We start from the raw sequence: 23901 nt of genomic DNA on the forward strand, positions 1-23901 counted from the left end.
CAGATGCTCTATGAATGCCCACTGGAGTGAACCACAGGGGCAGATGGAAGCAGGGACAGCCACTGCCAGCCTCAATAGTTTCAGGTGCCTGGCACTGTGCTAAGCCAGTCTCCTGTTTCTCAGCTGATCCCCAGGAAAACCCCCTCAAGTAGGTGTCATCGTCCTCTTTGTGCAGATATGCAAAAGGGGCGGGGCGGGGGGGCGCTCTGAGAAGCCCAGTGGCTTTCCCAGAGAGGCACGGCAGGGGCAGAGGTGAGTCCACCTTAACAGCCTAGGATGGCCGACCTCTTCCCTTCCCCCACAGTATTAGGCCCTCACTCAGAGCTAGACGCTGTGCACGGCCAAAGTCTGTATCACCCCCCCCCCCGCCGCCCCCAACTCAATCACAGTTCAGTGAAACTGTTTACAAATGCAAAAAACTGGGCTCGGAGAAGCAGAGAATTTGTCCGAGGTCATCCAAAGACATGGAGAAGGAAATCTAAGTGGGAGGCTTGAAGGAATGAGTACTGGAGTCTTTGGGGGACTCCCTTCCCTTCCGACAGCCTCGACTCTCCGCCCCTTCCCTGCCTGCCCGCGGGCCCCTTTAACCGGGTGGCGGAAGGGGCGGCCGGGCGGGCGGCGCCCAATGGGCTGCGCGGAGCGTCACTTCCCGGCAGCGGGAGGCGAGTGGCGAGTGGCGAGTGTCAGGGGGGCGGCCGGCGGGGGCGGGGCGGCCGGCGGGGGCGGGGCGGCCGGAGGAGGCGTTGGCAGCGGGCTCGGACCCACGCGGCGCCGCGGCCCGCCTGGCCTGCAGCGCTCCCACCCCCGGCGGCGGCACGATGCCCTTTGACTTCAGGAGGTGAGTGTGGCGACCCCGGCCAGTCGGGAGTTCCCTCAGCGGGCAGAGGGAGCGCCCCGGCACGCCGCGGACCCCTCCCGCCCTGCATGCAAAAGCGGCTCCCCGCCCTGTGCATGCCTCCACAGGCCCCTAGGGACCCCAGACGAGCCCCCCTGCCGCACACGAAGCCAGCCAGAGCCGCGGAGGCCCCCTCGTGCAGCGGGAGATAAATCCACCCACCTTCCCTCCGCCGAGCCCCCTCCCCAGCCTGCCCGGATACCTTGCATTCCCCTCCCCCACACTAGGAAACATTTCCTCCCTCCTCCCAGATGGGAACAGCCCTTAACACCCCAGCATCCCTCTCCTCCCTCTACTGAGCCTCCTTGGTGGACCCCACCCCAGCTGACAGGTGGGGCAGGGCACCTGGAATGAGTCCGGAGGGGCCTGGGGCCCCATGCAGCCTGCCGGCAGCTGGAGGGTTTTAAGTTTCTATAGCCTGAGGCTCCCCCAGGCCGGGCAGATCAGGAGGCCTGCCCCCGCCCCTCCCTCCCTCAGCCCCAGCCCTGTCCGCTGGGTATGGGGGCACCATGGGAAGGGGAGGAGGCGCCTTGGGCAGGACTCTGCAGAAGGGCCACCGGGGTCTGGCCTTGGCTTTCTGCAGTCACCACAATGGGTCCTTTGTGGGGTCCAGCTGCCTCATGGTCTAGGTTGCATGGGGCATTCTGGAAGCCTGCGGGGGAAGAGATCTCCACCAGAGGTTCCCTTGAGGTGTGGAGCCCCAGGGGATGTCCTGGCCTGAGGCAGCCACACTTGGTGTCTGGCTGGGAAAAGAGCAGGGCTTTAATGCAGGGAGGAGCTGGATTAGAATCCTGGCTCTGCCCTTTCTACTGAACAGCTCGGTATATTCTAGAAGTTAGGGGCAAAGGCTCTGGGTTCAGAACTCCCTGTCGCTGCTCGGCTGACTGACCTCAGCAAGTCTCCGAGCGCTCTCAGTTTCACCACCTGCAAATTGGGGCTAAAAATAAGGTCTCCGCTTGTGACGACTGAGTGCGTGAAACACCCTTAGCAGAGTCTGGCATGATTTAGAGCTCAGAAATAGGGCATTAGTGGATGGGGGGTGTTCTCCAAGAGGGGTTTTCCACATCCACAAAATAGTGATTCAGATGCCTGTGCCACAGGAGGTATTTCTTCCCCTCTTCTTACATGTGAAGGCAGTGTAAAGTGACAGCCTACCCAGAGAGAAAGGCCCTTAGCCTGCCATGACCCCCATAGCATGGGATATATTGGGGTTTAGGCCCAAAGAGGACACTGGCCTTGGACCTCTTGATTGGTTGACATGGTTTTCCAGCCTGTCCGGGTCCCTGATACCAGCTAGCAAATGTTTGCCGGCTTCTTGCCCCTGCCGGGCAGCCCTGAGGCTAGCAGACCTAGGCAGTTTTGAACAAGAAGAGCCCTTCTGATGGAATTCAACGTCAGTCCTAATAGCATCAGTTAAGTCTGGGCCATAAGAGCTGTGGTCGGCACATCAATTTCTGGTTCCACAAAGCCTCCCCTTACCCAGGCCAACCATAGGGATTCGTGCCACCGCCGCCCCCCGCCCCTGTGTGATTCAGTAGGTTCCGGTGATTTTGAGCTTGCTGGGGAAATTGCTGTTTTTGATCTTTTAATCCTTTCTCCCTGCACCTCACCCTTCCGTCTTACCAAGGAGGAAATGAGGCTCCAGGGATGAGGGCCTTATCTTGGACTTTATGGGTGCTAAATGGGAAGGGTAGACTTAGGTCTCAGGTCACACATGGCTCCCAACCTTGTGCTCCTTGAATTGGTGGCTTGTGGGGGCAGGTAAGGGAAGTAAGGAAAATGGGTAAGGCCAGCTCTAGCCTTTGGCCTTGGAAGGGCCCTGTGTCAGGCATTGATATTTCAAGAGAGAAATGCTCAGCTCTGAGAAGCTGGCTAGTCTGGGGCTCCCTTGGCATACTTCAGGTCCCTGAGTGCCCAGGTGTCAGGGGGCCCAGCTTAACTAGGAAATACTCTCAGGGCTTGGGCTCACTGCGGAATGGTGAGAATGGATTCAGTGCTTCACATTTGCACCTTGGAGGACGAGCCATGTGTGCCCAGCAAACCTGCACTCTTTAAGCTCTGTGAACTTCAAGGCTCCAGGACCTGGGTTCTACCGAGGGTTCGACCATCCCCATGCGCCTTCCTCCGCTTCAGTGTGCATTCATCAAGCATTCATCAAGTGTCCAGTCCATGCTCAGCCCTCTGCCACAGGCCCCACCGTGAGGAGGTGGGTGGCATGTGGTCCGGCTCTCTTTGCATTCCAAGAGAAGGGAGGAGGGCTTATGGGGTCCCAGGAGTGGGGGTGTGCGTGAACTGGCACGCAAGGAGCATCTACCACTGTATACACACTTTGGGGTCCAGACATCGATTCCCTTGTCACCTGAGAGAGGGAGTTTTAATCTTCATTTTAAATCAAAGGAGAGGGGAGCTCCACTGAGTAGAAGCCGTTTGCTCTGGCCATGCAGTGCATGAGCTGGTGGATCTGGGATTTGAACTTGGGGCTGTTAGCTCCAAAGCCTTAGATCTGGGAGAAAAGGGAGAGATCGGAGGGGCCCACCATCCTGTCAGCTCTTTTAAGAATTGTGGGGAGTGGAGAGGGGTATACCATGATTAGACCTCCTCCCCCAGTTCAAGGCCAGGGAGAAAACCAGCCTTCCTGCTCGTGTTCCTTTTCTTAAAATCAGAAGCAGGAAAAATAGTGCACTCTTGCCCTTCCCTACGGATACTTCTGATTTTCTTACTGCCTGTAGAGCCTGGTGCAACTGAGTTCTGTGTTTTCCTGTCTGTGAAATGGGAATGAGGAGAGTACTCACCGAAGTAGAACAGTTGAGGGATGAGGCAGTGCGGAAAGCATTTAGACACAGAGTAAGCGCCCCATCCATTTTGGCCGCCATATTTATTTGTGTCATTTTATTTAAGCACCCATCATCTCCTAACACATTATATAATTCACTTAATTATCATGCTGCTTCTCTCTCCCTCCCATTAGTACATGAGCTCCTGAGGGCAAGAAGTTTTTATCTGGCTTCTTCAAGGTTGCATCTCCAGCACCTAGAACTGTGCTTGAGCCAAACTCGATCCTTGGAGATGCCTCTTGAAATCTGTCAAGGAAGCCATAGACATGACGTGACTTGATATGCCAGCTTCAGTGGGCAGATTTTCAGCCATTAGTGGAGAAATCTCCCCTCTCCACCCTTGAATCTGCCGTTCCTAGGTTGTTTTTGGGGTTAAGGAAGGAGGCAGAACGCAGGGGAGGGAGGCTGAGCTTTCGATGATTTATTGTGTTTGCTTTGCTTTTGTTAAATTGTTTCACTAATGGCTGGATGTTGCAGTTGTGGAACTGGCCTTATGACCCACATCCGTGTGTGTTGTTTCGAGTTCCGGCTGGCCTGGGGCCAGTAGCACCTGCTGCCTTCTGCACACCAGCCCAGGGTGGGTGAGGAGGGAAGATAACAGCATCCGGAAGCCCTGTGCCCAGGCCCAGTGGTGCCTGAGCACTGCCTTCCGGGAGGTGCAGGTGGCTGCTGTCCCACAGTGACAGCCCCCATGTTGAAACCCCAAGGCCTAGGGGGTGCCGCTGCACTGGCACTGACCAGATGTGCTCTGGGACCATTGACTTCCCCTCTCAGAGCCTCCATTTCTTCATTTTAAGGAGGGGATGTAAACTTCGCTGCCTCACCTGGTAGAGTAGATGTAGGGGCAAGTGTGATCAATGCATACTTGCAGGATCAATGTGCAATGCAACTTGCAATGCAGGATCAGGCCCATAATTTGTGGGGCCCAGTGCAAAATGAAAATGTGGAGTCCCTTGTTGAAAAAGTATTAAGAATTTCAGGACGGCAGCAGCAGCGCATTCAGCCAAGCATGGACCCCTCTGAGTGTGTGACCCTGTGTGCCTGCACTGGTCATGCGGCCCTGATGGGGCTGGCCCTGCTGCAGGGCCTTGGTTTGGCCTCTACCATTTTTCACTTTGGCCTTCTGAGTGGTCTTTCCCCCTCCAGGATACCCCAGACCTCCTCAGGACTCCCTAGTGAGCCTTCCAAAGTTGATCTGATATTTTCATGTCCTGATTTCAACCTTCAAATGGGTCTCATTGCTCTAAGGATCCAGTGTGAATTCCTTTTTAAAAAAAAATTATATAGAGATGGGGTCTTGCCATGTTGGCCAGGTTGTTCTTAAACTCCTGGCCTCAAGTAATCCTCCTTCCTTGGCCTCCCAAAGTGCTAAGATCACAGGCATGAGCCACTGCGCCTGGCCCAGTCTTAATTCCTTAGGCCCCAGTAGGGAATGGGACCCTGGTAGCCCCATCAGTTCCTACACCAAGCTAAGCCCCAGCCACCACAGGGACCTCTGAGCACAGAGTTAACATTCAGCAGAGAGTAGCTGACATGAATGCCTGTGTTTCTACCCTGCTGTTTCTTCCAGAAAGAATTCCAAGGAAGCTGACAAGAACATATACTTTACAGCAAGTTTTTAAAAATATAAAATGAGCGCTGTGGCTCATGCCTGTAATCCGAGCACTTTGGGAGGCTGAGGTGGGCGGATTACCTGAGGTCAGGAGTTTGAGACCAGCCTGGCCAACATGGTGAAACCCCGTCTCTAATAAAAATACAAAAATTAGCCGGGCTTGATGGTACACACCTGTAATCCCAGCTACTTGGGAGGCTGAGGCAGGAGACTTGCTTGAGCCTGGGAGACGGAGGTTGCAGTGAACTGAGATCTTGCCACTGTACTCCAGCCTGGCCAACAGAGCGAGACTCTGTCTCAAAAAAAAAAAAAAAAAAAAAGTGTATATATATGGGCCAGGTGTGGTAGCTCACACCTGTAATCCCAGCACTTTGGGAGGCCGAAGTGGGAGGATTGCTTGAGGATTGCAGGAGTTCAAGACCAAGCTGGTCAACATAGCAAGACCGCATCTCTATGGGGAAAAAAAAATGGCCAGGTATGGTGATGTGCGCCTGTGGTCCCAGCTTCTTGGGAGGCTGAGGTGGAAGGATCTCTTGAGCCCAGGAGGTGGAGGCTTCAGTGAGCCATGTTCATGCCATTGCATTCCACACTGGGTAACAGAGCAAGACCCTATCTCAAAACACACACACACATACACACACACACACATACACACACATACACATATAGCCTTAAAAATCAGGGCAAAAAGAAAATAAAAATTACACCAGAGAGAAAATTATGTGAAAAGGCCAGTATTTCAGGTTTATTGAACATTTGCTAGTGCCAGGCACTGTTGTAAGGATCTTACTGTATCAGCCCCTTTAATTCTCCACAGTCCTACAAGGGAGGTGCTGTTGTTACCCCACTTTACAGGTGAGCCAGTGGAGGTGCCACAGAGTTCGGAAACATGGTCGTTCCTGTTCCTGGAGCTGGGATTGGAACACTGCCATTTGGCACCAGCGCTCCACTGTGTCCTGTAGGCTCATCTCTAAAGCTTTCTCTTTTCCATTCACTAAATTCAGAGAGAACTGAGAACTCTTCTAATTGGATTCATTGGATTTCTCTTCACTAATCCTCACCCAACAGTGCTCATTAAGAAGCTTAAAGCCATCAACTTTTTTCCCCCTAGCCTCATGTAGCCTGATACCTGATTCTGAAATGGTCTTTAAAGACCCTCACACCAGCTAATGGCATCACCCTCGAGGGGCTCAGTTTTCCCACGCTGACCAGTGGGGGTTTTCCAGCTTAGAGCATCATGTTTACCGGCTCGCGGGGACATGGAATGAGAAGGAATGTCCTCTCCTCCCAAGGCAGTTTGGATTCCTGACTGTGGTGCTGTAGTAGCAGGAGACAGGGCTTTAGCCGGCTGTGTCCTGGTTAAGTTACATTCCCCTTCTGGTAATCCTTTCATATTTTATTTGGAGTTACTCCTAGCCAGTTTTCATCAGGCGTGGGAGAGACAGGCAGGGTGTGAAGAGGGCATTTGGGGTGAGGCTTACCCGGTACATCTAAATCAGTGAGCCTCAACCCTGGCTGTATATTAAAGTCTCTCATGTGATTCTAATGCACAGTCAAGACGGAGGAGAAGTGCTCTGAATTGGGAGAAGCAATAGCAAGCAGGGCTGAGAGCAGCAGGGGAGCCAGGTCGGGTGGCGGTGGAGAGCCTTGCCTCGGGAGGCTGGGGCGTGGAGTTCCCGTCCCACCCATCACTCCTGCATGACCTTCGGCAAATCTGTTACCCCACCAGTGAAGTGGACAGTAAGGGGTCGTAACTTTCTACTAATAACCTTGCTCTTCAAAGTGCAGTCCCAGATGCCAGCTTCAGCAGCACCTTGGAGCTTGTTGGAAGTGGAGAATCTCAGTGCCCACCTGGAATCTGAATTTGTATTTTAACAAGATCCCCAGGTGATTCATGTATTCATTAACATGTATAAAGCCCTGGTCTGTATGATTGATTTGACTCAGTGTCCTCCAGTCTGTGTCCCTCCATGCCGCACTGGCTGCCTCACTGAGGGCTCTGAAGAGTCCGGCACTGAGCGAACCAGAGTTATTTGGTTCAGCCCAGCATTTGCCGCATGTATAGTCTCAGACGCCCTGTTGTTTATGGAGCAGCTAGTACCATTTCTCAAAACACAGTTTGGGAAACACAGCCCTAATTGATCCTTTAAGGAAGTGGCAATTAGCCTAATTGTCTGTTGTCAGCTTTAACTTTTAGGTCTATTAACTTAATTACATTGATTGTATATGTGGGAAAAGTATAGGACAGGAAAAAAACCTCCAATGCTGGCTGTCTTTGTTTAAAAAAAATCTTGACCCATGGGAGAGGCAGGGTGAACTCAGGGTTCTCCATACAGCCAAGAGCCAGGGGACATGTGGGGTCCTCTTCTCCCTCTGAGTGGTCATGATCCTTCCTGTTTTATGTCCAGGGAAACCGACCCTCAGAAATGCTGGGTCACAGCTGGTGCCTCTGACAGCGTAATCCTCATGCCCTTGACAATTAGCCTTCCTCCTGGCACCTGTCAGGCAGCACAGCTACACAGGAAGGCAGATCCGCTTGAAATGGACAAACCATTCTGTTTCTCCAAAAGGTGGAAACCCTATTCGAGATGAGAGGCCTGGCTGTAATTACAGTTAGTATAGTCAGAGGACCCAGATGTCCCTGATGTACTGGGGACTGGCGTTGTGATAGCCCCTCCATACATTAGCTTTCCTTTCTCAGATTCTGGTCTGGGTCTTGAATATCTTTGGAGGAGGAGAAGTAATGCTCATCTTATTAGCAATACCTCACGGCCCTTCAGCTTGTAATGTCTTGAGCACTGGGCTAGGCATGTCATTGGACTTACAAAATCACACTGGCCTTACAGACAGATACAATGATTCATGATTTATTTTCTTTGTTTTATTTTTAAAGTTAGCATATGATAAAATTAATGTGTGTTTGTGCACTCTTCTATGAAAGTTAAGGCTTGTTTATCATGTAATCACCACCATCCAGATACAGGACAGCTCCATCTCTATCACCCCTCACATCTCATGCTGTCACTTTATAGTCATACCATTAATTTGGTTATTTTTTGTGTGGTAAGAATACCTAACATCAGAGCACCCTCTTTTTTGAGACGGAGATTCATTCTTGTTGCTCAGGCTGGAGTGCAATGGCGCAATCTCGGCTCACTGCAACCTCCACTTCCCAGGTTCAAGCAATTCTGCCTCAGCCTCCCAAGTAGCTGGGATTACAGGCATGCACCATCAAGCCCAGCTAATTTTGTATTTTTAGTGGAGATGGGGTTTCACCATATTTGCCTATTTTAGATATTTCATGTAAGTGGAATCATGCAGTCTTCATTCTGTGTCTGCCTTATTTCACATAACGTAATGTCCACCAGTTTCATCAATGGTGTCACAAATGACAGAATTTCCTTTTTTAAGGCTGAGTAATATTTCAAGGTGTATATATACCAATATTTACCCATTAATAGACATTTAGGTTGTTTCCACATCTTGGCAGTTATGAATAATGCTGCAGTGGGCATGGGAGTGCAGAGGTCTCTGAGATCCTGATTTCAATTCTTTTGGATAAATACCCCAAAGTGGGACTGCTGGATCCTATGGTAGCTCTATTTTTAATTTGTTGAGAAATCTTCCTCCTGTTTTCCATAGTGGCTGCACTATCTTTCCTTCCCACCAACAGTGTACAAGCATTCCCTCTCCCCACATCTTGCCAACATGTCTTTTGTTTTTCTGGTAATAGCCATCCTAACAGGTATGAGGTGCCATTTCATTGTGATTTTTATTTGCATTTCCCTGATGAATAGAGATTTTGAGCATCTTTTCAAGATCTTGGCCATTTGTATGTCTTGTTTGGAGAAATATCCATTCACATTTTTTGTGCTTTTTAAAATTGGAGGGTTTTTGGCCAGGCATGGTGACTCACACTTGTAATCCCAGCACTTTGGGAGGCCAAGGTGGGTGGATCACCTGAGGTCAGGAGTTCAAGACCAACCTAGCCAACATGGAGAAACCCCATCTCTACTAAAAATACAAAAATTAGCTGGGCATGGTGGTATGCACCTGTAGTCCCAGCTAGTTGGGAGGCTGAGGCAGGAGAATTGCTTGAACCTCCGGGAGACGGAGGTTGCAGTGAGCCGAGATTGTGCCACTGCACTCCAGCCTGGGTGACAGAGTGAAACTCCGTCTCAAAAATTAAATAAAATAAAATAGGAGTTTATTTTTGCCACTGAGTTTAAGGAGTTGCTTATATATTCTGGATATTAGCCCCTTATCAGGTGTGCGGTTTGCAAATGTTTTCTTCCATTCTGTAGTTGCGTTTTCACTCTGTTAATGTTTTCTTTATTCAGTTTTAAAATGGTAAGCCAAGGCACAGAGCTGGAATGGGAATGGCCCAGGACACAGCTGGTGAGGTGCGGAGCTGGGGTCCCAGAGCCTGGCACCTCACATGGTGCTATCCTGCTTTGCTGATTTTTCTTGTTGATTTTTATTATTCTTCACTAGATCTTCTCTCCCCTCCCACTTTCACACCAACATATAGAATTACCTAAAGTATCCTTTGAGAACTTTGGGAAACCCTGGTGATATTTGGCGTGTTTTGATGTCTTGCTGGGTCCGAGAGTATGTTCATGGTGTGCAGAAAGAGCCTCCAAGTCTTCAGGGGAAAGTGGTATGTAGCGGTCCAACCCTGGCCACCCTTTCTGAATGGTCTTCGCCCTTGCAAACCCCTCTGGGGACTGACCACAGGTCCCCTGGGGAATGCTGTGAAGTGCCCTTGGAACTGACCCTTACATTGCACTCATTCGGCAGAACTCTCTGGATTGAAATCCCTTCCTCAGTGTTTACCAGCTGTGGGGCCCAGGACAAGACACTTTGCCTCTGCAAGCCTCAGTTTTCCTCATCTGCAAATTGGGGTGCTCATACTTTCTTTGCGGGGATTTTGTGAGGGTGAGATGAGCTCATGTGGAATGTGAGACAAGTGTACTTGGAGACGGGAGGACATTTCCCTCTCCTCTGCCTTTCCTGGTGGCATAGTCCTGTGCACCTCGCCGAGCCGTGATAGGTGGCAGTAGTGGGTCTTCTGGTAGGTGGACGTGGTAAAACCAGGGCCTCCGGGGTTTGCAGGGCACAGATGCAATCACATGGGAACACCTGAGATGGTCAGACCCAGAGTTAGACCCCTCTCCCTTTGTGGTACCCACACAGCCATAGACGTCAAACACCAGTCTGTGGTAAGGGAGAAAGTGGCCAGAGGGTCACACACTCAGGCGCCCCTACCTATCAGCAAGTACCTCAGTTGGTGATTGGGCAAGATGTGGGCCGTGGCCACCTGGAGCGCGAGGCCCTGTGGGGAAGGGACAGCTGACATGCAGCTCTGTTGCTTACTGCCTACAGATGCCCTGATTTTTCAAGAGACAATGAAAATCTGATAAATTGCGTGAAAATGGTTGGCCACTGATCTCAATTTTATTTCTGTTAAACACCAAACAAATCCTTCTGAGGGCTGACGATAGCCTATGACAGGCAGGGTGCCGCCTCTGTGTCGCACATGGCAGTGTGACCAGGACAAGCTCGGGGTGGGCAGGACCTTGGGTTCGTGGGAGGTGGCCTGGTGGGCATGGACTTGAGGCTGGAGGCAGAGGAGTGAGGGACCCACAAGTCAATTTCTTTGGGCACAGGCAGCCTCGGGGCCCCATCCCACGCTAAGCCTCCTCCCACCCGGGGCCTGGCCTGGCCCTAGGACCTTGATTCCTTCAGGTGTCAGCTGGGGCTCCCCTCCTCTGATGGTGTGGGAATGGCACCACCAGCCCCTGCCATTGGACCTGCTGTCCTCTTTGGTGATCCTAGGGCTGGCCCAGGTCCCTTTGGAGTGGCACACCCTTTCTGCAGATCCTTCAATACCTTTGTCCCCGGGGTGTCTTTCAGGTGACTTCCCAGGGCTATGCTGTGACAACAGTAGTGCCCACAATAGTCACTGCTTATCAAGTGCTAGACTAAAGGCTTTTCTTGGATTCCCTCAGTCCATCCTCAAGTCAGGTAGGAGCCATTTCCCATTCCCATCTTCTTGAGGAGGACGCAGGGGTATAGAGGGGGGACAGGACTTGGCCGAGGTCACACAAACAGCAGGTGATGCCGCTAAGTCCCAAGTGCCTGTCTCTGTGCCAAAGCTGGCTTTCTTAGCCAGTATCGTGCCCCAGGAGGGTAGTGTTGTTACCTTGATTTTCTTGCAACCCCTCCGTGGATACCCCCCATCTACTCAGCTGTGTTTACAGTCTGTTGCCTTGGGGGCAACAGACTGTAGAAGTGGAAGCCTTGGGGGGCCCTGGTTGCTGGAGAGGAGGCCGGGCCTGGTGACCATTTCCTACCACCCTGTGCATCTGTGGGCGAGAGATTATGCTGAGCCCCTGCCGGGGGAGCCAGGAAGGCGTGCAGCACTTCCTGTGGGCAGCGGGCAGGGCTGGTCCTCTTGCCGGAGGATGCTCTGGCCAGTCCCCAGGGCCCCTGTCCACAGACCAGGAGCAGCTGGGCCACAGAGTCATCTGTTGGTTGAACACATTGATTGAGGGCCTGTGTGCCAGGTATCATTCTAGAAACTGGGGACATAGTGCTGAGCCAAACAGACAACCCCTGCCCTGCAACTCATGATTTAAAATTCATGTTTTAATTCTGGTATTTTGCTTCTCTCTCTCTTTTAACTAAATACACTTTTTATTTTGGAATAGCTGAGATTTGCAGAAAAGCTGCAAAGCTAGTACAGACACCCTACATCCATTCCGCGAGGGTCCCCACCTTCCATTACCACATTCTCACCACTAAGAAACTGACCTTTGCTCATGACTATTCTCTAAACTCTGGGCTTTATTTGGATTTTGCCCATTTTCCACTGATGTCCTCATGGCACCCCAGGATCCCATCGAAGGTCGCACATTTGCATTCAGAGCCTGTGTGTCCCCAGGCTCCTCTGGGTGGGGGCAGTTTCTCGGTCGGTCCCTGTTTTCTATGACCTCAGCAGCCTTGAGGAAGACAGGCCAGGCATCCTGTAGAATGTCCCCAGCCTGGGTTTGTCTGATGTTTCTTCCTAAGTGGACAGGGTTATGGTTTTGGGGAAGCATCCCCAGAGGTGAAGCGCCCTTCTCAGCACATCCCATGGGGGTCCATGGCATCCATTTGATCTCTCTGGCGATGTCGGCCTTCAGTACCTGGTTAAGTCCTCATTTGGGTTGGTGGTCTTTCTCCCCCTCCCCCAATCCCCTGCACCCATCTTTCCTGTAAAGTGACCCTCCTGGAGGGAAGTGGACTGACTCCCAGCATCTAGAATCCCTTGTGTGATGCTACGTGACTTAACAGCGCCTCTTTCTGCGCTGTCTGTGCAGGACGCCCAGCACTGGGCACTTTGAGTCACTTCTGAGCCCAGCAGCGTAAGATGGGGCAGGAGAAGGAGCTTGTAAGAACCCATTGTCCTCCCTGGCCTGCCCCTTGTGCCAGGCTGATGTCAGGTGGTTTATAGTCATGATCTCATTTCACCATCATTACACACCTGCATGGTAGGAGGAACTGTCTTGGCTCTGAGTTGGGAGACAGCAGAGCTAGGATTGCAGCTGCTCTGGGTCCCCACTCCACAGTCTTTGGATTATGCCCTGTGCCCTTTGTAAGAAGAGCCAATAAGAAGGGCTATAGGAACCATGTCATAAGAGTAACCTTCAAAGGAATAGGAAGGTTTCTCCTGGCGCAGGGAAGTGTTTTAAGAGGTGAGCATGAGACTTGACCCAGAGTCTTTTAAGTCCCTTACAGTAGACAGTGGTGGGCCTGTCTGGAGCTCATTGCTGTGGATTCAGGATGTGACTCTTGACTGCCGTGAGGACTAAATAAGTTTGCCTCTGTAAAGCCCTTAGAACTGTGCCTGGCATCTGTTAGGTGCTTGATATCTATTCGTTACAGAAAAAAGCACCAGGATATCCAGGCTGTCAGAGAAGATTTATGGATGGGCAGGAAATTGGACTAGAGATGCCTCCTTTGTGTTAGCCTAAGTCAGCTAATTCCTATAAACAACCTGCAGATCTCAGTGCTGTAATGCAACACACGTTTATTTTTTGCTCAGTGTAACTTATGCTGGGACTTGATGACTGCTTATGAAGTCCCAGCAGAAGATGGGGTGCTCCGCTCCCCCTGGGTACTCAGAGGCCTTGACTCCTTGCGTCTTCTGGCTCTGTCCTCCTCTAGGGTGTGCTGGATCCTCTCCTTGGCCTGGCAGTGGTGGGGAGAGAAAGGAGGATGGGGACAATTGGGTGGCAGGTCAAGATGTGGGGCCATCACTTCTGCTCACACTCCTTTGTCCAGAACTCAGAGACCTGGTCACACCTAACTGCAGGAGAGGTCAGCAAATACAGTCTAGCAGTGTGCCCAGAGGAAGAGGAAAGAAAGTGCTTTCATAAGCATGTTAATAAGCATGTCTCTACCATGGCAACTGAAATCAGTGGTTTTTACCCTTCCACTATTCTGCTACTATCATCATAATTTTTGGCAGATTCCTAAACAGCATGTGATATATATATATATTTTGTTGTTGTTGTTGCTGTTGAGAGGGAGTCTTGCTCTGTCGCCAGGCTGGAGTGCAGTGGCATGATCTCGGCTCACTGCAACCTCTGCCTCCCGGGTTCAAGTAATTCTTCTGCCTCAGCCTCCCAAGTTAGCTGGGACTACAGGTGCGCGCCACCACACCCAGCTAATTTTTGTATTTTTAGTAGAGACAGGGTTTCGCCGTGTTGACCAGGATGGTCTCGATCCGTTGACCTCGTGGTCCACCCGCCTTGGCCTCCCAAAGTGCTGGGATTACAGGCATGTGCCACCGCGCCCGGCCACGTGTTATTTACTTAATATTTTTTCTTTGAATTAATCAGGTTTTGAACTTAACACTTTTACTGATGAAAGGTGACCTTATAACATCTTTGAAAATGGAAAAGGAATAGCTCCTGCTGTAAATTGATACAGATAATTGCAATGTGTTTGGTTCTCACGAGCATCTGGTGCCTGGTGAAGTTGCTGGGTTTGTTAAAAAAGAGATATTAGCAAGTGCTAGAGAGAGGAGATGCTGAAGACATAGTAGTACCACCCTGAGGCTTTCTCGTTGATATTCTGAGCATACTTAAAAGAGAGCTGAACAGGGAATAACTTTTTTCATGGTGGGGTCTGATGTCATTTAACCACCAGGGAAGTTGGGTTCATTCCTTTTTTCCCTCCATCAAAAATTTATTGGAGGGATTCTGGGGAAAACAAGACAGGCACTGTTTCCACCTTCATGATGATTCCAGGCTATTGGGGAAGATGGGCAGAACAGCAGGGAACAAATCATTGCACAAGTGGTTATTTTCCATTGTGATGAGTGCTGAGAAGGAAGGCAAAGTAGATGGGGTGATAGAGAGTTTATAGAGAAGGAGCTCACTGGATTAGCTTGGCTAACGAGTACTCTTCCTCAAAAAAGATCTTCCCAGACTGCCTCTTCAACCTAACTTGGGTCATCTGCCACCCCTTTTCTGGCCACACCTTTTTATGACACCTAGACAGGTCCTTCAGATCCCTTGGCACAATTAGCACAGTTGCAGTGATTTGTTTGTGCAGTTTGTCATCTTGTGTCTGTCTTCCTTATGGAGTCTAAGTCCTCGAGAGCAGGGGCCATATCTATGTGTTCATCACTGGATCCTGGTGCTGAGCCAGGGTCTGCACCCTGTGGGTGGTCAGTAAATATTGACTGAATGAAGGAAGTAGAGAGACAGGGAGGAAGGGTCCGGCTGAGACCCTCCTGCAATGTGGCAGAGGGGTTCACCTCCGCAAGAACGGAGGACTTCATTGCTATATCTCTTTGTGTTTGGAAAATGTTTCTAGTTTTCCTAAGTGCATCTGAAAGAATTTGTTTTGACCGAGTCCTGAGGAATTGGGAAGTCAGACATTACTGAGGCCCTGCCTGAAGGAGGGGTGGGTGGCCCACTACCTATCCTGATGGGAGGCCACCATGTGCCAGCTCCTCTTGCGTGAAGCCATGTTAGTCCCCAGAACAGGAGTAAGGCAGCCGGGAGAAGACACCTGACATTCCACCTTCACTCCTGCCTGGGCATTAGGATTCATTGTAATCATTCCCATTTTGAGGAAATGGAGACCGAGAGAAGTTGAAGACCTGGCTCAGGGTCATACCTCTGGCAAAGTAACAAACCCAAGCCCTAGCTCTACTTTCCGACCCCCAGAAAGTAATGCTTTCAGTTAGATCACCTAACCCTGGAAATCTTAGTTGCCTGTTTTTGAGTTGAGCAACTGTGCTCTCTCTAGCAAACTGGCCAGTTTCCCTAATCACCTGGGGCCCTGTGCGGATCCGGGAGAGTCAGATTCAGGTGGCCTGGGAATCTGCATTTTCACCAGTGTCTTCAGTGATTCTTAGGGTCAGGCAAGCTGGGGAGACCCTGAATAAGGGTTCCCCCATTATGTTCCCAGCATAACTCTGGAACTGGGTACCACAAATCTTTGTTAACCTAGTAATGACCATCACAAAAGCGAGTGATGGGACTAAGACTTCAGAAAGCCCTTGAAGATGTGTGTGCTCTAGGGATCATTGTTTTCTCTGCAGATGAGGAAGCTGAGGCTTTGGGGGGTTGAGAGTTGGGGGTCACACCTGCAGGAATGCAGCTCTTCTGAATTTGAATCCCTTACGTTTTCCAGTGGATGGCAGGAGTCATATGTGCCTTGGTGAATGTTAGGTCCTCACATACCCCCAGTGACAGCAGCTGTGGGTCTCCTCTCTGTCCTGGTGCATAGCACAAGGGCTCACCCACGCTGTCTGCACTCAACTTGTTTCTGGAAGGCAGGGAGGAAGGAAGCTGTCAGTGCTAGACATTTGCAGGGGAACAGGGGTGGGTAGGTGGTGATAGTAGAAGTAAAAACATTCACTGAGCATCTCTGGGGTATCAGGAGCAGTGCTACAAACTATAAATATCATCTTCTTCTGTTCTTACCCATCAAGTTGGAGCTTTTATTTGCCTCATTTTACAGGTGAGAGAACCGAGGTGGCGTGATCTGATCTAGTGTTGGGTGTGTCAACGTCGTGTGCTGATTAGAATTAGTAAACACGGAAGCTGGAAGGGTCCCAGGATGGGTTCAGTGTCGCCCTGATGTACCCAACAAGCCAGGTGGCAGGAGCTGGTTCCACCTTTCGGGCCTGCCTGACTTTCCCCAATTCAGCTTCCATTGGCCAAGCTGCAAAACTGGGTCACACTTGAAGCCAGGTGATTGGTCAGAGCTGAGTTAACCCTGAGTCAAAGGAGGGCATGAGAAGGTTCGCCTACCCGCCCCCTCCCTGCCCCACCCCACCCCACCCCACCCCGGGCCAGGCCCCTCACAGTGGAGCCACACAGGCACGTCATCCTGCTTGGGCCTCCGCCTGCCCCACACTCACCAGAGCATGACAAGTCAGCCACCCGGGATTTGGCTGTTCTAGAGGCACTGTTCCATGCTGCCAGGCAGACCTGGGACAGCTGGGCTGAGGGCTCGGGGGAGTAGAGGGAGGTGGGCACAGTGTAGTGCGGAGAGGCCTAGGGCTTTGGAGTCTGGTGGACCTGGGTGCTGATCCTAGTGCTCCTACCCACTCGCTGTGTGTCCTTGGGCAGCTCACTTCACCTCTCTGAGTCTGTTTTCTGCTACAAATGGGGATATAACCCTGACCCCAAGCAGCTGCTGTGTAGAGTTAACAAGAGCCTCATATAGCCCTAGGTCTTATTTCAGTGTCGAACCCCTCTTTTCTTCCTGCATTTATGAAACTTCCTGACACATTTGGTCTTCTAAAGCGGAGGTTGCAAACTGGTGGCATCAGAGGGTGAGTTTTGCCCACAAATGTGATTATTTGGCCCTCACATTTTTAAAAAATTGAATTTTATGTCAGCATTTTTGAATGAAAATATTTCACATAAAAATTTGGATTTCCAGCCGGACACGGTGGCTCACACTTGTAATCCCAGCACTTTGGGAGGCTGAGGTGAGCGGATCACTTGAGGCCAGGAGTTCGAGACCAGCCTGGCCAACATGGTGAAACTCCATCTCTACTAAAAATACAAAAAATTAGCCGGGCGTGATGGCATGTGCATGTAATCCCAGCTACTCAGGAGGCTTAGGCAGGAGAATCCCTTGAACCTGGGAGGTGGAGCTTGCAGTGAGCTGAGATTGCACAACTGCACTCCAGCCTGGGCAACACAGCAAGACTCTGTCTCAAAAAAAAAAAAATTAAAAATTCAGGCACAGTGGCTCACATCTGTGAAGCCAGCACTTTGGGAGGCCGAGGCGGGCGGATCACCTGAGGTCAGGAGTTCAAGACCAGCCTGACCAATATGGTGAGATCCCGTTTCTACTAAAAATATAAAAATTAGCCGGGCATGGTGGCATGCACCAGTAGTCCCAGCTACTCAGGAGGCTGAGACAGGAGAATCGCTTCAACCCCGGAGGCAGAGGTTGCAGTGAGCTGAGATTGCGCCACTGCACTCCAGCCTGGGTGACAGAGCAAGACTCCATTTCAATAAAAAATAAAAAAATTGGATTTCCAATGCATCTGGAAAAATGGACCTCAGTGGCCACATGGCAGCCCAGGGCTGTTGCTGGGCAGACCTCTGGGACCTTAAAGCGGGAGATGTGAGAGCCAGGATCAGGCTGCAGGGCCTAGACAGGGAGGTGGGGGGGTATGGTCACCTCAGGGGCTTCAGGTGCCCGAGGACCCCTCTGAGACATGAGGACAGTCTTCCAGTGTGACTGACTTAATTCCACCTAGTGAGGAGGTGGCTTTTAGAGTCTGGATGCCCCTGGGTAAAAGGGCTCCACTTACCAGCCCCTTGGGCCAGTCACTGACTTGTCTGTGCCACTTTCTCATTTGCAAAACAAGAGTAATGGGTTGTTAGTAAGCACCATGGTAAGCACTCCGCTCGTGTCAGCAGCTCATATGAGTCCATCCCAAGTAGGAGATTTGCCCGAGATCGTCTTTGAGAGATGTCTTTCTAAAGGTTCCTGGAGAGACAGGCCTGTGTCTGGAAATCCCAGGCAGGGACTCTGACTGTGATCAGGCCTCCACCTGTCAATGGGTGAACCAGCCAAAAGGAGACCGCCAAAGCATCAGGTGCATTGCCAGGGGCATTGCCATGATTTGATTGGGAGGGAGTGTCAGTGTTGCATTTTTTTTACCCCCACTTTGAGCCCTGTGCTTAAAGGCACCATCAAGGCCACCCCCTGATGGTCTTGGGAATGGATAGAGCTGAAAAGAGTGAGTCCCAGAGGCAGCTTTTCGTTTTCCAAAACGCAGGCAGGGTCTGCCCAGGTGCCCTCTGTGGGCTTGTTAGCCTGCAGGAGCTGGTTTCTGCTGGCTGATGTTAAGTCAAAGAGGTCTCCTGGCTCTAACTCAGACAATTCCTCATACAGTCTTCTTAGTGGGCTTCCTGCTGACAGTGGATGCCAGGGACCCAGGCAGGGAGGTCTCCCTTTTGAAAGGGGCCACTGGCCTTTGGGAAATAGTAGAGACCAGTGATTAAGAGCTTGATCTCCAGAGCCCCTCATAGGCCGTCAGTGACATGAGAGCAGAGACCAGCTCAGCCTTGTTCTCTACCAGGTCCCCAGGGCCAAGGACCCTGAAAGCCCTTTTTAAAAAAAGTGTTGAATAGTAAATGAGCAGGGTCTTCCTCTTGGGTCTGAACCTCAGCTCTCCTACTTGAAGCCTCTCTTGACTTGCCAACAACTTACCGTGTCATCAGCGGGGATGGTAATGGTACCTTCCTCCTGGGGGACAGTAGAGTTTCGGTGAGATAACGTGTACATCACTCAGCGTGGCACGCAGCCATGCGACGTGCTCAGCACATGTGGCTGTGATGACTGTTTGGTTTGCACAGGCATTTCTATGTGTGGACCTTGACACAGGTTCCCACACAGGACTCTGGCCCCATGGGTGACGGTGTCACAGCTGTCCTTTTGGAATCTTCACCTCACCTAAACTCCCTGGCAGTAATAGCCCAGGGGAGAGAGGGCATGTGGGTTTGGCCAAGGGAGGGGATCTCTGGGGAAAGTCGCCCTGTTTGTCCAAGAAGCGCCTGTGTGTACGTGTAGATATGAGTGTGCAAATGTGTGAAACTGTGTGTTCATGCCTTTGCTGCAGGCCCACAAGGTGGTTTACCACATGCTGTTGTTGCCTGGAAAGGTATTGCGCAGGATGCCGTGTGATATGATGTCCCTGGCCCCAGCAGCCCCAGTGACTGGTGAGCGGCTCCTGGGTCTGCTCCTGCCTGCAGTAGAAGCAGCCACAGGAGTCCTGGCCACAGCCCCCATTGCGGCCCCCATCGTGCTGGGTGCTGGCTTTTGGAAATCCCTGCATACCCGCAACGGCTCCCGTGGTGGGGGTGGAGGTGGAGGAGCTGGTCAGGCCACCCAGAGGCATCTTCCTCAGTGGAGCCTTCTGCCAGGTACCTCTCAGCTGTTTTCCAAATGACTACTTAGCATTTCCCTGCCTCGATCCCCACAGCAGCCCTGTAGGGAAGGAGTGGCCCATTTCACAGATGAGAAACTCGAGGCTTACAGAGTCAGTCTGCGCAACTGGGGCTGGGGGCAATGTGCTGGTTAAAATGCAGATTCCCATCTCCCCCCGCCCCGGAGGATGGGATGTGGGAATCAGGGTCCAGGCCTTGGTGTTCTAAGCAGCCTCTCCAAGGAGCTGCGTTGTCAGGAGAGTGGGAAGCAGAAGCAGGAGCCTTGGGCCTTACAGTTCTGGGAGTGTGCTCTGGCCCTGCTGTTTGCTCACTTGGGGCAATTGCATCAGCTTCCTGGGCTTCCTTCAGCTTTCTCAGCTGTGAGCTGGAGACAGTGGTGCCCACCTCCAAGGGGCCTGGTGAAAATTCCATGATCAGTTCGTTTATCTCACTTGGGATAGTGGAATTCCTGGAGAGTTCAGTAAAATGGTTTGTTGCTATTATTCCACATGGGATTTACTACAAAAGCAATTTCAGAAACATCCAAAAAGATATCCATGTGCATAATTGACAGTAGTGTATCTGCTCATCTCCTTCGAAGTGGGAGTTTCACAGGATGGTGAATCAGGGTTGCTCTACCCCCATTTTAGAGATTAAACTACTGCAGGCAGGGCACGGTGGCTCACGCCTGTAATCCCAGCACTTTGGGAGACCAGGACAGGAGGATCACCTGAGTCCAGGAGTTCGAGACCAGCCTGGGCAACATAGTGAGACTCCATCTCTACAAAAAAAAAAAAATTAGCTGGGCATGGTGGCCTGCACCTGTGGTCTCAGCTACTCAGGAGGCTGAGGCGGGAGGATCACTTGAGCCCGGGAGGTTGAGGCTGCAGTGAGCTGTGATCACGCCACTTCCACTTCAGCCTGGACAACAGAGTGAGACTGTCTCAAAAAACAAAAAAAGAAACTACAGCAGACCCTCGAATAATGTTTTGTTATAAAACATTGATGAGAAAAAAAGTATTTCCCGGCTGGGGCCACTGTCTGTGTTGGGTTTGCACGTTCTACCCACGTCTGCGTGGCTCTTCTGCAGGCACCCCCACCCACCTACCCACATCCCAAACCTGTGCCTGTCAGGTTCATCAGCACGTCCGCATGGTCCCGGTGTGGGTGAGTGTGGGTGTGTGGGCGTGTGTGCCCTGCGATGGGAGGGTATGCTGGCCAGGGCCGGTTCCCGCCTTGTTCCCTGAGCAGCTGGGATGGGCTCTGGCCACCCATGACTTGGAACTGGAATAAGTGAGTAAACAGTGATCTTACTTGTTTTGACAAATCTTTCTTAAGTGTATGTACAGCTCACATGTATTTTAATGTCTAATAGTAGAAGTGTTTTGATCTTTATTTGGAAGTTTGGTGTTGTTTTTGTGACCAGAAATATGCCTTAGGAACTTAAGTCTTGTTTATATCCATTAGCCTGTGGGGAAATTGTTTTTCATCTTCTGCTGTTTCCCTCAAAGTCATGGTTTCCAAGAACCTACCAACAACCTTAAGTGAGGCCTTGCTGTACTGAGGGGCCACCTGGGACTCACACAGGTTTTTAGCTACCAGGGTTCTGGGGCTCCTGAAATGGACTCAGCTCTCCTTCAGACACCTACCTGGGCTGTGTTCCCCCAATGGACAGTGGTGGATGTGGGTTGGGATGTCACAGGTCACTGCACCACCTACCACCTCCCTGGAGTGGCATTTCCCAGAACACCAGGACACACTGCCAAGTGGGAACAATGACGCTGGTTTCCAGGAGAGCAGTGGGGGTGGGAAAAGAAGCATGCCTACCTGTCTTCCATACCTGATCTGGACCCAGCGAACACGGCCCTGAGGTGCTCCACACCCCATACCTCTCTGCTGGGGGCTCCACCCACAGCCCTTCTGCTGAGATGGTCTCGGGCCTAACCAGGACCTCGCTGGCCCATTTGCTCACTCAGTCATGTAAGAGATGTCTGTTGCATGTTTACTATGTGCTGCGCCCTGTGCTGAGGCTGGAGTATCTGGCTGACCCCACAGACATGGTCCCCACTGTCATGGGGCTTACACTTAAACAGGGAAGATGGACAGTTGGAGGATCAAGAGTTTTCCCAGCAAGAATATCCAGGGAACTCTGGGGATGTTCTGATCCAGCCTTGCGTGGGGTGCAAGGAGGTCCTCCCCACCATGTTCAACTCAAGGCCTTAAGTGAGGAGCAGAGCTGGTTTGGTGCTGGGGCAGGGAGCCAGGCCCGTCCAGCACGTGGTACACTGATGAGGGAATGCACCAGGCAGGCAGAGCCTTCGGGCATGGTGAGGAGTGTGCCCTATCCTCAGCATAGAGAGGCCACGCCTTGTGTTGGGGAGCCGGGTTCCATGTGGGCTGTGAGCGGCCCACTCAGCCTGTGCTTCAGAGGCTGGACTGGGTGCAGCCCGGCGGGGGCCAGGCCAGCGACTGTCAGCTCCTGTGGCGTCCAGTCTTTTTGCCAAGAGGCCTCTTTAATTCACATTTTCCACATCGACTTGATGTTTTGAAAATGTCGACCTTTAGTTCATCAAATGTCACTTATTAAATCATAAGTCACATCCCATTCAATTAAAAAAAGACAATGGACTGGTGACTCAGTGTATGGTCTCTTGGCAGGAGAGACCCTGAAGCACTTGAGGCCAGAGGAAGACATGCGCCTTGTCAGTGATCCCTGCATCCCTAGGGGTGGGCAGCACGTCATTCCTGTGAGAGGCTGGACTGGAGAGAGAGACTGGGTTGGCAACCAGGCTGGAGAAGCTGTGACCAGCCTGGAACGCCAGGCCCAGGCAGGTGGACTTGAAACTTACTCACAAGAAGCAAAGAGCCCTGTTGGAAAGGTGAGGTTTGGTCAGTCAGGCCAGAGAGGAGTCAAGGCCATGCATGCAACAGTGCTTGACTGGAAGAGAAGCAAATGGCAAAATGTGTACAGGCAGGGAGTGAATCAGGGGGCTTCCTGGAGGAGGGACACTTGAGAGATGAGTTGGAGTGAAGTCAGTAGAGGTGAAGGGATTCTAGCCAAGGGCTCTGCGGCCTGATGAGAGGCTAGGAGGTGGGAAAGAGCGGGGGATACAACGGGCAGGTGAGATGGGGCTGCATGTGCTGCCTCAGGCACTGGGGAGCCCTAGCAGGTTTTTGAGCATGCGTGTTGCTCAGGAAGAAAAATAAGATCAAGTGAATGTAAAAGCTCCCTACAGCTTAGAGGAGGGAGCACCGAAAGTCTTTTGGTATGGGTTAGAACGGTTCCCAAAGGCTGTGAGGGGAGGGTTCTCCCTGCTGAGATGACTGCACCTTATCAGACCTTCATGGAGACGGAAGACAGACTGTGGAGACCAACCTGAGACTGGATTGTAGCCTTACCCTCCTACCCTTGCACCTCAGTATCCCTATTTATGAGGTGGGAGAAGCAGTAATCTGCCTCACGGTTGTGCGAAACGTAATTAAGCCGTGCATACAAAATGCCTGAAGCATACTGCAGGCCTGTAGACAGCACTGGGGTAGCCAAGGGTTGGGGCCCCTGGAAACCCCACTACAAGAAATTCACAGCTGGGGAATTTAAGAGCTTTTTGAAAAAACAGTGTTGGGGCCCCAAGGCCACCAGTAGACCTTAGGAACATGATGTACGCTGAAGTTCATTCAAATAACACGGTAAAGAGACTAGCCACCATGTTTTATGTATCTTAAATTAGGAATAAGGGGAACTTCTTGAAGCCTCAGTTTCCTCATTTGTAAAATGGGGCTAGTGACTGCTTCACAGGGCTGTTGTAAGGATGAAATGAATGGGGCTGAGACGCTTGGCATTGGACGTGGCTGAGGTAGGGTCTCAGGTGATATCCCTGGAATGGTTCGATTCATTGCCATGTACCATCCTTCCTCAGTAGAGGAGTACACATTTCTGCTCCAGTAGTTTCAAGGAGATGCTTATAAATATGCGTTCCTTCCTTGCAGACTTGCCTGGGGGAGGAGACTTCTCTTGAGCCTGGGACTCACTGCCTTGTGTGCAGCAATGAACAGTCACAGCTCTGGCCCCACCCTTTGCTGGCTTTGGGACCTTGGGCA

At 51.4% G+C, this 23901-nt stretch overlaps 1 protein-coding gene across 3 annotated transcripts in view; it reads left to right on the top strand.

Annotated features, from left to right (window-relative positions):
* The first annotated feature begins 644 nt into the window (after positions 1 to 644).
* Positions 645 to 23901, top strand: part of ERGIC1 (endoplasmic reticulum-golgi intermediate compartment 1) — a 117918-nt gene continuing 94661 nt past the window's right edge. For 2 of the 3 annotated variants that reach the window (XM_063810859.1, XM_063810858.1), the window contains exon 1: positions 713 to 838. In XM_063810859.1, coding sequence (XP_063666929.1) covers positions 819 to 838 — 20 coding nt within the window. In that variant the 5' untranslated portion in view covers positions 713 to 818. Of the gene's footprint in view, positions 839 to 23901 lie in introns of all 3 variants that reach the window. The other variant, XM_016954211.4, reaches the window with a different exon arrangement.

Source organism: Pan troglodytes, chromosome 4 (genome assembly GCF_028858775.2).
Source record: "Pan troglodytes isolate AG18354 chromosome 4, NHGRI_mPanTro3-v2.0_pri, whole genome shotgun sequence".
NCBI lineage: Eukaryota > Metazoa > Chordata > Mammalia > Primates > Hominidae > Pan > Pan troglodytes.